The 11,570-nt window shown below is 45.3% G+C and overlaps 4 protein-coding genes across 4 annotated transcripts; 2 read left to right on the top strand and 2 right to left on the bottom strand.

The window, feature by feature from the left end:
• Window positions 1–2,015: 2,015 nt before the first annotated feature.
• Window positions 2,016–3,753, top strand: BDV38DRAFT_32354 (uncharacterized protein). Its single transcript, XM_032063168.1, has 2 exons — window positions 2,016–2,184; window positions 2,252–3,753. The coding sequence occupies exons 1-2, from the start codon at window positions 2,130–2,132 to the stop codon at window positions 3,607–3,609; spliced, it is 1,413 nt and encodes a 470-aa protein (XP_031907214.1). The 5' UTR covers window positions 2,016–2,129; the 3' UTR covers window positions 3,610–3,753.
• Window positions 3,754–4,359: 606 nt separating this feature from the next.
• On the bottom strand, window positions 4,360–6,732 carry BDV38DRAFT_32160 (Hemimethylated DNA-binding protein YccV like-domain-containing protein). The gene is made up of 4 exons (XM_032063166.1): window positions 5,879–6,732; window positions 5,662–5,815; window positions 4,608–5,611; window positions 4,360–4,556 (listed from the first exon to the last, which is right to left on the bottom strand). The coding sequence occupies exons 1-4, from the start codon at window positions 6,289–6,291 to the stop codon at window positions 4,382–4,384; spliced, it is 1,746 nt and encodes a 581-aa protein (XP_031907213.1). The 5' UTR covers window positions 6,292–6,732; the 3' UTR covers window positions 4,360–4,381.
• Window positions 6,536–8,831, top strand: BDV38DRAFT_31625 (putative C2H2 finger domain protein). The gene is made up of 2 exons (XM_032063162.1): window positions 6,536–6,897; window positions 6,960–8,831. Exons 1-2 carry the CDS (start codon window positions 6,779–6,781, stop codon window positions 8,479–8,481), a joined length of 1,641 nt encoding a protein of 546 aa, XP_031907212.1. The 5' UTR covers window positions 6,536–6,778; the 3' UTR covers window positions 8,482–8,831.
• BDV38DRAFT_32193 (putative R3H and G-patch domain protein) lies at window positions 8,594–11,295 on the bottom strand. Its single transcript, XM_032063167.1, has 4 exons — window positions 10,761–11,295; window positions 9,846–10,706; window positions 9,224–9,782; window positions 8,594–9,163 (listed from the first exon to the last, which is right to left on the bottom strand). The coding sequence occupies exons 1-4, from the start codon at window positions 10,825–10,827 to the stop codon at window positions 8,707–8,709; spliced, it is 1,944 nt and encodes a 647-aa protein (XP_031907211.1). The 5' UTR covers window positions 10,828–11,295; the 3' UTR covers window positions 8,594–8,706.
• Between the last annotated feature and the right edge of the window lie 275 nt (window positions 11,296–11,570).

Genomic DNA, 11,570 nt, shown 5'->3' with positions numbered 1-11,570 from the left:
TTTAGTTTTTAAATTATAGAACTTAATTTAAAATTAGAAAAAGCTTTTTTTAAAAAAAAATATATTTATAATTAACTAATATTTTATATAGAATTATTATACTGTATAGTAAGATTTATTTATTTTAGAAATAATAATATAATTACTAGAAAATAAATAGTATATATTTTAATAATTTATTATTTTAAAATAATCTCTTCATACTAATTTAATATTTTATTTAATATATTTTAAACTATATAAGATTTTCTTCTATTATAGATATAGCTGTAGGGTATATAATATAAAATATTAAATTTATATATAATTTTTATAAAATTAGAGTTTTTTTTAAAAAAATAGATAGTTTTAATAGTCTTACCTATGTATAAATCTAAAATTTTAAATATTTTAGATATTTTTTATAGTTTGTATAGCTTCAAAAAAATAGGAAATTAATAAAATTCCTTTAGACCGAAAATTCCTTTAGGCTGCCGAATACCCACCGACGGAAGGCAGTGGGTGTTCGGAACTGCCACTGATATATGACAACTTATTAATATTCTATAATTAGAACATATTCTCAGAAAAATAGAGCTCTTATAAAATAGCTTAATAAGAAATTTAATAGTACTCTAATACCGGTTTTATTAAGCTAGAAAAATAGGGTATCTCAAAATCTATATACTGTAAATATATAGAGAGATCCTTTTATAGCTTCATTTATATAAAAATACTAAGTTTATAGTATTTTAATTGAGCTATATTAAAAAAGTAATATTAAGCTGGGAATGATGTTAAGCTGGAGCCGACCCCTTACTGAAATGGGGGTCGGCGGTGAGACGGGTAGCTTATAGTGTTGTGGTCATATGATCATATACATAATATAGATACCTATAGTTTATTGGTTCCACTAAATGCCCATAAGTTATAACTATATATTGAGTACTAGTATTACTCTCTGATTTTGTATAATCTCTAAATACATCCCCTCAAGGTTAACAACCCTACTGTTGTTTCTAAAGGCTTTATTTAAGGAGTAGCAGGGATGCCTGGAATGAGGTCTGAGCTACGAGTAGCAGACAAGGATTTACTCAGACGCCTACGCCTTTAAGTAGCGCGCGGGGCTTCCCCCACAATTCAATGGCAGGCGAATGCCTTTGCAACCAGTACACAGGGCGGGTACAGCCATATAAATAGGAATATCATACTTCCACCAAGTCTACAACTTTGATATCGAGACTCCCGCCCAGAATATGTTGGTGTGATCTTGTCGATCATTCGACATCGGGGGCTGCTACAATATGATACCTACTTGTTCACCATCTTCTAGCTTTTGAATCCCGGCTCGTATCCATCGACTCTGTAACCCCAGCACTATCAGAATGTAAGTGATGTCTGATATATTGTTTGCTTATGGGTTAACCAATGCAGGTCTACCGATAGCCATCTTTCTATATCAAACATCAGATCAATGAGCTATCCTCACCCCCTTCCCTTGTCATCTATGCCCGCTGGGACAAGAAAACCTGAAACTCAAAACACTGATGACAATGAAACTGGGCTGGCGGTCACGTCTACAATTACCTCTTATTCACCGCAGCCTGACAATATCAGTAGACCAGAATTTGCTGTATGTATGGAGGGGTAGCGGAAAGCCATCGAAAGCAATATAGAGAGAATAGCAGATTAACAAGAGCTCTATAACAGATACGAATAGCAAACTCAAGCCACGGTAACGTTGGAGGAAGCTTGGAAGAGGATGATGATGACGAGCCCCCACAATCTGTTATACATGTACCTCCTGGCTTCAATGACTTCGTGGGTGTTCCCCGCATATATGTTTTGACACCCATGCAAAGTGCCTTGCTAAAACTTACCGAACGTAGATTATATACACACAAGAGTCATCTAGTGGCATGACTACACTTCAATCAGACGCTTTCTCAGATTCCGAGAGGGAAAGACACCATGCGTCTCCAACTATTTCCGAAGGAACAGAAAAGGTACCCAATTGCTCTTAACATCACCGCTGAGTAAACTAAACTTGTTAGAAATCTTCTAACCATCCATTATCGCTGCCATCGCTGGCTACTGCGATTGAGCCTACGAAAGACTGGTCTGAGCGAGCGACTCCTCGAGCGCAGACAATGCGAGACTTTGATGATGAGATCGACGAAAGACCGCACTCAAGCAATCTTAAGGGTAAGGTAGTCCTCCTGCCTGTCCCATGGGGCAACGATCGCGAGACCCATCACTAAGATTAGTGTAGATATACCAGAAGGGACTGGCCCCGAGAAGGTCGGCCGGCAAGTGGGTGAGACAGGCACATTCAACTTGGCCGTAGAGAACTTCTCCGATGGAGAAGCCGAACTGAAGACATTGAAGATTGCTTTGGCTGAATGTTGGTCCCTTTGCAATACTTTAGCCAGTTTAAGCTATATTAACCGGCAGCGGTCCAATATCGGCGCTGGCATGCAAGAAGAGGCCTGGAAATCATGCTGGCGGCTGTGCCAGGAACTTTACAGCTGCCAGAATGAAAACTACACCTATCAAATCAGCTTTACACTTGATCTCTGCCGAAACTTTTGTCAAACACTGTTTGACAGTCGAGTTCACGAGAATGAACTGACAGATTCGGTTTTTCGCGTCAGCTTCGAACTTAACAATCATCTATATAACACGCACGATCGAGATTTGCCCGACGCCTTTAGGGAGAGGACATTAGATTTTTATATTACACTGTGTCATCGTCTCATGAAGCAAAGAGCCCTAGTGACAGAAATGGACTCTTTGTTAAGCGCATGCTGGTCACTAGCGGAGATGTTGTTCAGCATACGCCAGAGTAAGAAAGAGGGAGGTCGTTTGAGCGAGGTATTACTCGGCCATGCTGTTCAGGCTTGCTGGGAGCTTTGCGATATATTTCGGGAAGGATGGACGCAACGGAGCCTCCGCGATTCTGATCGTGGAACGCCGCGGCCGAGCCAAGCGATATTTAATCAAATTGAGCAGCAGACCAGCCAACCCAGGCACAGCCTCGGAGGCGAGTTGTCTGAGCCACATCGACATCCTGAAACGCCAACAACTATCTTTGAGGACGCAGCCACCATTTCTCCCGACGAAGGGCCAATTCCAAACATCTTTGTTTTAGGTCGGAGATCGTCAGCTCACAACTCCTATGTGAAATTGTCGTCTCATTCGTCTAGTAACTCGACACAAACTCACTCTTCTGAACAGACATCTTCGACCAACACGGTCATGATTCCGACTGATGATCCAAACTCCTCAAGTCTCAGGATCTTAGTGACGAAGGCCGCAGTGAATAGCGGTTACCAACGCAACGGACCACAGAGTCTATCATCCTTTGTTAAATCTCTTTCATCGGACGCATTCGGCTCGTTGCCCTGGCAAATGTCCCTTCTTGAAAATTACAAAAGATTCGTTGGATTTGACCCAGTGTTCCAAAATGCTGGCCCGCAGGCCCAGGCGAGTGCAGTGGATATATCAAGGGCTGTCCAAGAAACGATGCAACGTGGAAAGTTACCTTGGCTATGCGACCTTTATCGCCTTGTGTTTGGGTATCATGTAAAAGAAGCAATAAACTGGGAGAGGCCAGTGCTTCAAACGTAATACTTATCCACCATCTTACATTATCCTGACTATCTTTCTCCCCTCCCTCTACCTTTGCTAGCAAACAGTAAGTCTGGCTCAGTAGCGATGTGATATGAAAAGAAAAGAGTTTGGGGGTGAGGTAGAGGAGGCGAGTACAGATAACTGGTTTTGTCTAACTGGGCTAGCTCGTTATACTACCCTAGTAGAGAAGATCGAGATAGGAAGTGTGGCAAGGGTAGGATTGCAATTTATATAGAGCACTCTGAGCAAGCAGTAAAGATACTAATTCTACTAGGCTTGACCTGTTATCCACAGCAGTTACAGATAACACAGGAGGTGTTAAGTGTAGTGAACCACCGTAGCAAGTAGCTAATCAGCTGAATATATCTACGGCTTCTGCAACGGCAGCTTGCGTTCTTCAGTCGAGGTTTGAAGTTCCTAAGTCTAAGCCAACAACCAATATGGATATACCCCCCCTCCCCCCCGGGTACACATGAGCCCACACAGGGGGGACTCTAGCAGGTCCTTTGCTATGTGAGAATGACAACTTTCAGCCTCCTTATGTATTATTTCTGTAACCGTCATATCCGAGGGCCTTCTCTACAATGTATATAACCCCTACACGGTTTGTATACTACAAAGAGACAACTATAGTCAGTAGATTCATTGCTGATATATAAGAATTCGAAGCATCCGTATCAGAGCATGATGACAGACATTCGCGGCCGTACTGTAATGGCCCACTAGAGGATAAAGGCACAGCCCCTCAAACCCATGTTGTCAAGATCCTTTAATCATCCGGATACTCGTCTTTGATGTTGCTCACAAAGGATTGAGTTTCTTCGTCCCATCGCTTGAAATGCTTCCCTGCGATTGCAGTAAGGGTTGTAGGCAGATCAGAGATATTAGAGACCAGAAGCTCGATATTCTCCTCTGCTACATATCGCACACTTCTATCCTGGACACTGGAGTATGGGTCAGCCTGGCAGCACATCGCCAATCGTAATTAAACATACAGAACGTGGTAGAAGCTTTGATGCCTCCCCCCCTGCAAACGATCAATCCCCATCCTCCTCATCCACTGCTCGCCTGCATCGCATTCAGTGTCCCAACCAGTTATGATAGCTATGTAGCTATACCGACGATGTCGGAAAACCTGACCGATGCGGTACTTCACGTCGCATCGACCAGGATAACGTCTCTTCACCTGCTTTGGAATCTCGTCCACGGCCCGCATGACGTGGAGACTCTCTAGGATATGCTCATATTCGAGCAACCCACGAAAGATTGGGACTACATACTGTTCGACAAGGTATATATCGGATGGAAATTCCGTAGCAAATAACTCCATCAGCCAAGGTAGGTGGTGTCGAAACTCGGCGGGTCGAGAGGGGTCAGAAAGAAGCATCGTCGACCAAAGGGCAGCATACTTCGCACTAACAGTATCCACTGGCTCCAAATGCACATCTGGATACTGAGACATGCGCTGGACCGAATTCAGTATATTCTTGCTGCACCTTAAAACGATCTCCGAGGTCCGAGATTCATCTAGAAAGGTTGACTGCTCGACACTAGATGCTCCCAGATAGTTCAGCTGGCGTTGTAGATTCGTGACTGGAGTCTCTCTATCCGAGCGAAATGGGTCCATATAAATAGGATCTCCATAAACTCCCGGCCCTAGCACATTGCCATCTACATCGAGCCCCAGTGGAGGTTTGACAATAACATGGACATGGAAAGGGAACCCACAAGGTCGGGCATTTAGACCAAACCTCTGGGCAACGTAGCAATATATAGCCGCAGACACTAGGGGAAGCGAATTATGGTTTGGGTCATTCAGTGCAACACCCAGGAAATTGTGCTCTAAGCAGTGGTACTCCCTATCCGGTTGAATACCCGTCAGGTTGTTTGACTTCAAATATACTGCAATAGTCCTCGCCTTATCGCGAGGTGTGAACATATTTATGCTAGGGTATAACGAGGAAAGTCGTCCAACGATTTCATCCAGCTTGTTAGTTATCTAGAGCTCGATTAGCAAGGCCACTGCCCATTTCTAGCAAGTGTACGTACTTCGGCAAGACTTCCATATCCGCTTTCTGGTATGAAAAGGTCGAAGGCGCCGAGTGCTCGTTCTAGGGCTACGTTCCCACCATTCCTTAGTCTAGCCCATACTGGTAATGCAATACTCCGGTGTAAACAGGTCAGGAGCACCTTGCCATAATACCTTTCAGTGGTCACCACAGTTCTGTCAATGAAGCCCGGGGAAAAACAGGTAATTCAAACCAACCTTCTTGCTAGATGGTCATCTGTCTCTAATTCTGATGAAATATTCCTTATAAGTGTATCTTTAACATCGTAACCAAGGTCGATAAGTGCGCGGAACTTTTCGATTCTCCCCGTTTGTCCCGCAAGGATACTATCTAGGAGATGGCTAGCAGTGCATTCGGTCAGGTGTCTAGATACGTATAAGGCCTTCCAGTCTACTGCGCAGACGGGAGCCGACAATTTTTGTAGTATATCATGTTTGCTGTCCCAGTACTTAAAATACGCTTGGCAGTAAAACCGCCACAGTAAAGGCTCGTTGGTAGAATGTTCGAATCGATGGGCTGTCTGCTGTAAAGCAGCCGCGGAGCAGGGGCGGCAGTAGCATAGGATAGTGTGGAGTATCTCTTCAGGAAGATTGTCGAGAGATAACACCATCCCGCTGGAATGTATCAACCGGAATTGAATCGATGTGAGCTTAACCCCTGGGGGTGGGGAAAGGTGGGTTATGGGTACGTACTGAGTACGGAGTATGGAGTAGCATTTAATCAAGATTGAATTCCGCTAGGAGGGGGCTACCATTGGCCTTGGCTGAAAACGAAGGTATGCATATGGGCGCTTTGTTCAATCTGTTGATTATAGGGCTCACGCCTATATCCTCTCGGGATTTACATTCACGTGTAGGCAATTTTCCCCTGTCTATAGATCATCTAGTCTGCAATCAAGCATAGCTCTAAATAGGGGATGGTTTGTGAGAGATATGCGCGCACACGCGCACGCACACTTTATATAAATATAGCCGCCCCGCCACTTTCCTTAGACCACACATGATAAACCTAGACAAGGTCGTAATTCCCGCAATCCGTCACTGTCCCATGCCCCTCACTCCGAATTTAACACCATATCCTGCTGTGGTCAATCATCCATGGGACAGACGCACTCGAACAGCCACGATGGAGCAGGCTCAGACACAAATCAACCAGAGGAGAAGAAGGTAGATTACTACGAGCTGCTCCAGGTCGAACGAAATGCATCTGGCGAGGAGTAAGTTCAAGTATATCAGACAGTATGTACTGGGGGGATGTTTAATTGATATGCTATGTCAGGATAAAAAAGGCCTACAGAAGAAGGGCTCTGGAGCTACACCCGGATAGAAACTATGGCAATGTGGAGGCTGCTACCAGGCTGTTCGCCGAAATTCAATCTGCATACGAAGTCCTCTCAGACGCTCAGGAGCGTGCGTGGTATGACTCGCACCGTGATGTTTTCCTAGGAAACGATGGCAAGCCAGAGGGGGCCGATTATTCATACAATACGCGGATGACAACCTCCGACGACATCCTAAAATTGTTCTCAAAATTCAGTCCTCGGATGGAATTTACAGACGCGCCAACCGGATTTTACGGTGCCTTGCGTGAAACATTTGCACGGCTTGCCCTAGAGGAGACAATGGCCTGCCGCTGGGAGAATGCTGCGTGCATAAAGTATCCTACATTTGGAAGCTGCAACGCCGACCCTGAAGAGGTTGTACGTCCATTCTATGCTGCCTGGGGTAGTTTTTCTACGAAAAAGTCCTTCGCCTGGAAAGATGTGTACCGTTACTCTGAAGCACCAGATCGTCGCGTTCGCAGACTGATGGAGAAGGAAAACAAGCGTCTCAGGGAAGATGCCATTCGGGAATTCAACGAGGCTGTTAGGTCGCTTGTGGCTTTTGTGAAGAAGCGCGATCCCCGGTACAAGTCTAACGCATATAGTGAATCACAGCGGCAGGAAATTCTTCGTCAATCAACAGCTGCACAGGCAGCCAGATCACGAGCAGCAAATCAGGCGAAACTGCGTGATCATGTTATACAAGATTGGGCAAAAGCGGAAAGTCCGGGTGAGGAATCCAGCGATACAAACGAGGACGAGGTTGAGTACTTTGAGTGCGTTGCATGTCACAAAACCTTTAAAAGTCATAATCAATTCGAGGCCCACGAACGCAGCAAGAAGCATATAAAAGCTGTGAAGCAGCTACGCTGGGAGATGAGAGCACAGAATGAAGAGCTGGGGCTGAAAGGAAACGTCTCTAACCCCGAAGAGCCCCAATGGGATAATTCTGCCCATAAAAATCTACAGGACGGCCCAGCGCACAATATGGCGTCATCAGCCCAACAACCACGGGATAACGCGACAAGAAGCAGTACCGGAACAGCCAAATATACCTCTTCTAATACTAGAGTTGATATTAAACCCGATGAAGGTTCTTCGGCGGACACAGGTGGCCATGGAAGCTCTATACCAGATCTCAGCGGGGCCGATTATGTACCTAGGGAGTGTGTTGAACAGCGATTAGGTTGCCATACCACGCTAAACCAACAAACGGCAGAGGTGGAATCACTAGATAACCTGTCGCAGCAGTTCTCAACAACTGAAATAGAGGACTCGCAATATCTTCCACCAAAAATGGGAAAGGTTAAGCAAAAACGTGCGAAAAAGGCCCAGCGTGCAATGAACCAACCCCAGAATATTAAATGTGCCACTTGCTACGCTATTTTTCCCTCAAGGTCTCAATTGTTTATTCATATCCACGAGTTTGGTCACGCTCAACACTCATCCATGGCCGATACGCAAAAAGAGAGGCAATAGACAAAGCAAAGAAGCTTGCTTGTTGCCTTCCTCATCCGTGCCAAAGTTTCATTACCTTTGCAGGCTTCTATGGTCGGGATCAGGTACACTAGGGGCATCATTGTGCCGTCCAAAACCCAGACATGTTTGATTTTTTTTTTGGACATGTACAGTTAGCATACATTGCTAGAAGCGGTACGGATATACTTTGATGTGAGGCCACACTTATTACTCGACGAGGTAAGCCTACCCTAGGCCAGCCTTGGTATTTTTCACAACATGCGCGACTGGTAACAGGATACCCTTATTGTTAGTAGCACCAAGAGCTGTTCCCGTACTCCAACCCATTCTTTCCAGTATTGCTCTTCCTTTGTTTCCTGCTCCAATCTCCGGGGCAGATGCGCCGACAATATCTCCATCCATGTATGAGACAGAACTATTTGGGCGACCACGAGGTGATTTAGCAGACTTTGTAATCTTATGATCCCATGATTTGGTGGCTGCGTGGTTAAACCTTCCTTTTGAGAATATCTGGTCGATATAGGAAATGGTCTTTTGCGTGTACCTCGGAGTCCGGGAAGTCTTGTGCAGTATAGGAAATCTAGAGGACCCCTTGCCTCGTGATTGTGAATTTAAAGACAGCGCATTTGCTAGATCATGAATCAGTTTCCTACGATGCTTCGTCATAGGCGGAAGAGCCAAACTAGACGCGCAGGTTAATCAGTAAGCACTAATTGCTGAGTTAATTGAGCAAAAAACATACCTGGTTCTTGACGACAGTAGGAAAATGCGTATCTCCGTCTTCAAATCACTAAACCCCATGCCGTTTGTATATTTGTTTCTCAGATCTGGGTCATGTGCCCCTCGACCTAGGAGACCTTGAGAGCGAAGTTCTTCTCGTTTCTGCTTTCGGGCCTTCTTCTTCTCTCGGTCATTCCGCCAGGCGTTCTCCAGTTCCAATTCCAGTTCACTGTCCGATAGGACCAAGTCTGGATTGCGATGCTTTCCTCTTTGCTTTTTCCGAAGACTTGGCCTGTTGAAATCCATGATATCTAAGCCGTAGTAGGGGTCAATTTCCAATGCGTCGGCGAAGGCAGTGGCCGAGGCGAATATACCGCATTGTGAGTCTTTGCGGTTCTGTTGGGGAAGGGCGGTGCGTCCTTGCACTTCGCACTCCAGTGCCTGAAGTCTCTCGATGTCTAGGTCAGTATCAAGAGTGTCCCCTTCGTCGGAGTCGTTGACTTGAGAGCTGTGTAGATCATGGTTACTCGCCGAGGCAGCATCGTCGAGCGCGTACGATCCTGCATCGTTGGTAAAATTCACTTCACTCTCGCCATCTATTAATTTCAGCATGAACTTTGACGGCGGAATCATTTTGCGCTTACGTTCCGATAAGATATCCCTACGCGAATATTCCCCTTTGCCGGAACGACGAATAGAATCGCCCATGGGCGCATGGATCGTAGAGTTTTGCGGCGGCATCTCTACCCCATGCTCGGGCTCATGCGTCATATCACCAGCTAGTGAGCTATGCAGGTCGGCGTAGTAATGTTCGGCCATATTTGCTATATAGTCAGCTAGTATATCGTCATCTTCATTTTCCGATACCTCCTGGGTAACTTTCCCCGCGTATTGCATCACAGTCTTCGTCTGCTCGATACTCTCCGCTGTTCGTGGATTTCTATGTGGCAGCTCATATGTTAATATGCCATCGGATACCGGACACAACTTATAGCCCGGTGCGGGTGGCCTTGTCTCGGGTGGCGATTCGGGTTCTTTTGGTGAGTGGTAATTTGTTTCAGCAGCCTTCATCGCATGGCCTTCAACAATGATACGAGGTCTTTCTTCGAATCTACGCCGCCCATGAAACACTATTTCATCTTCGCTGGAGTTGCCACTCTCAGATAATGAGACTGTGGTAACGGGGTCTGCAAGCCCAGTGTGTGCACCACTTTCGCCTGATAGGTCGACGAAGAATGACGCGTTGCGCTTTGCGCGTTCGTTTTTCAACCCTTGTGCATCCTCCTTCGACTCAACCCTCGTTGTGAGCGGTTGCTTATTGTTTTCTTCTGGCCAGGGGGCGTCTCCTTCACGAGCCTCTCCCCCGATGTTTTCATTTCGCTGGGAGTTACCTGCGCTCACAAAACGGACTCCTTGGTGGCGCAAATTGGAGCCAGTACGCCACAAATTACGGCCTTCTGTGTTCCTTGCTTCTTGCTGCATCGTCAAGTATTCTGGTTGGTGGTCTTCAAGCAGTCAGCTAATAAATAACCTAACGCTGATTATTCCTGTAACAATACCTGTACTGGACTTCATCGTCGGCTTCTGCCTCTTGATCCGCGCTTTCGCCTTACTGTGACGAGTCATTTCGAATAGTCTTTAGTATTTGGTTGGCTCTAGATATGCCGACGTTCTTCTCTGAACTTGGGTACAATTGGTTCATAAAGTCTTGGGCACTTAATAAGCGGGTGTATTTTAACTATGTCCGTGGCGGGCTGGTCGCCGATTATTGTTGATTTAGTTTCTGATGGGACTTAGTCACTCAGAGCTTACTAAGTACTGGGGTACCCTTGACGCCCCGCTTTTGGGGGAGTGAAGAAACAACAAAGGTAATAAGAGTACGGAGTAATATATCAAATAATAATAAAAGATTCGGGCATGATTAGTCTTTCGATGTCCCATGGGCGAGTGCAGCGCCTCAAACCAGCATGTACATGTGTTTATTATGGTGAAGCAATGACGTTTACATGACTTGATATAGGAGGTAAAATAGTATGTGTAGGTATCTCGTGACTGGTGCAATTATGGCCCCTCCTCGGCCCATCATAGGATAGAGGTTTCTTTGGGTAACTGTCGCCAATAATTATTGTTCAAGTGCGATACTTTTCTTATCTGATATTTTCTGTTGTGTTTGCTTTGGGGTTGTTTTATGCTGCCGCCTTGAACTGGGAGCTAGTCGTATATACATATGTCCCAGTGCATGTATATATAATTTACTCTCACATATATATGTATGTATTTAACCAACCGTACTTCACCACCCAGCTAACCATAACCTGCCAGTGAATGTCATCGAACAACCAAACACCCAGACACACACTGACTACACC

This window comes from Aspergillus pseudotamarii, assembly GCF_009193445.1.
Source record: "Aspergillus pseudotamarii strain CBS 117625 unplaced genomic scaffold BDV38scaffold_124, whole genome shotgun sequence".
Taxonomy (NCBI): Eukaryota; Fungi; Ascomycota; class Eurotiomycetes; order Eurotiales; family Aspergillaceae; genus Aspergillus; species Aspergillus pseudotamarii.
The sequence above is the reverse complement of the archived record's forward strand: the minus strand, read 5'-3'. Positions and strand labels throughout refer to the sequence as shown.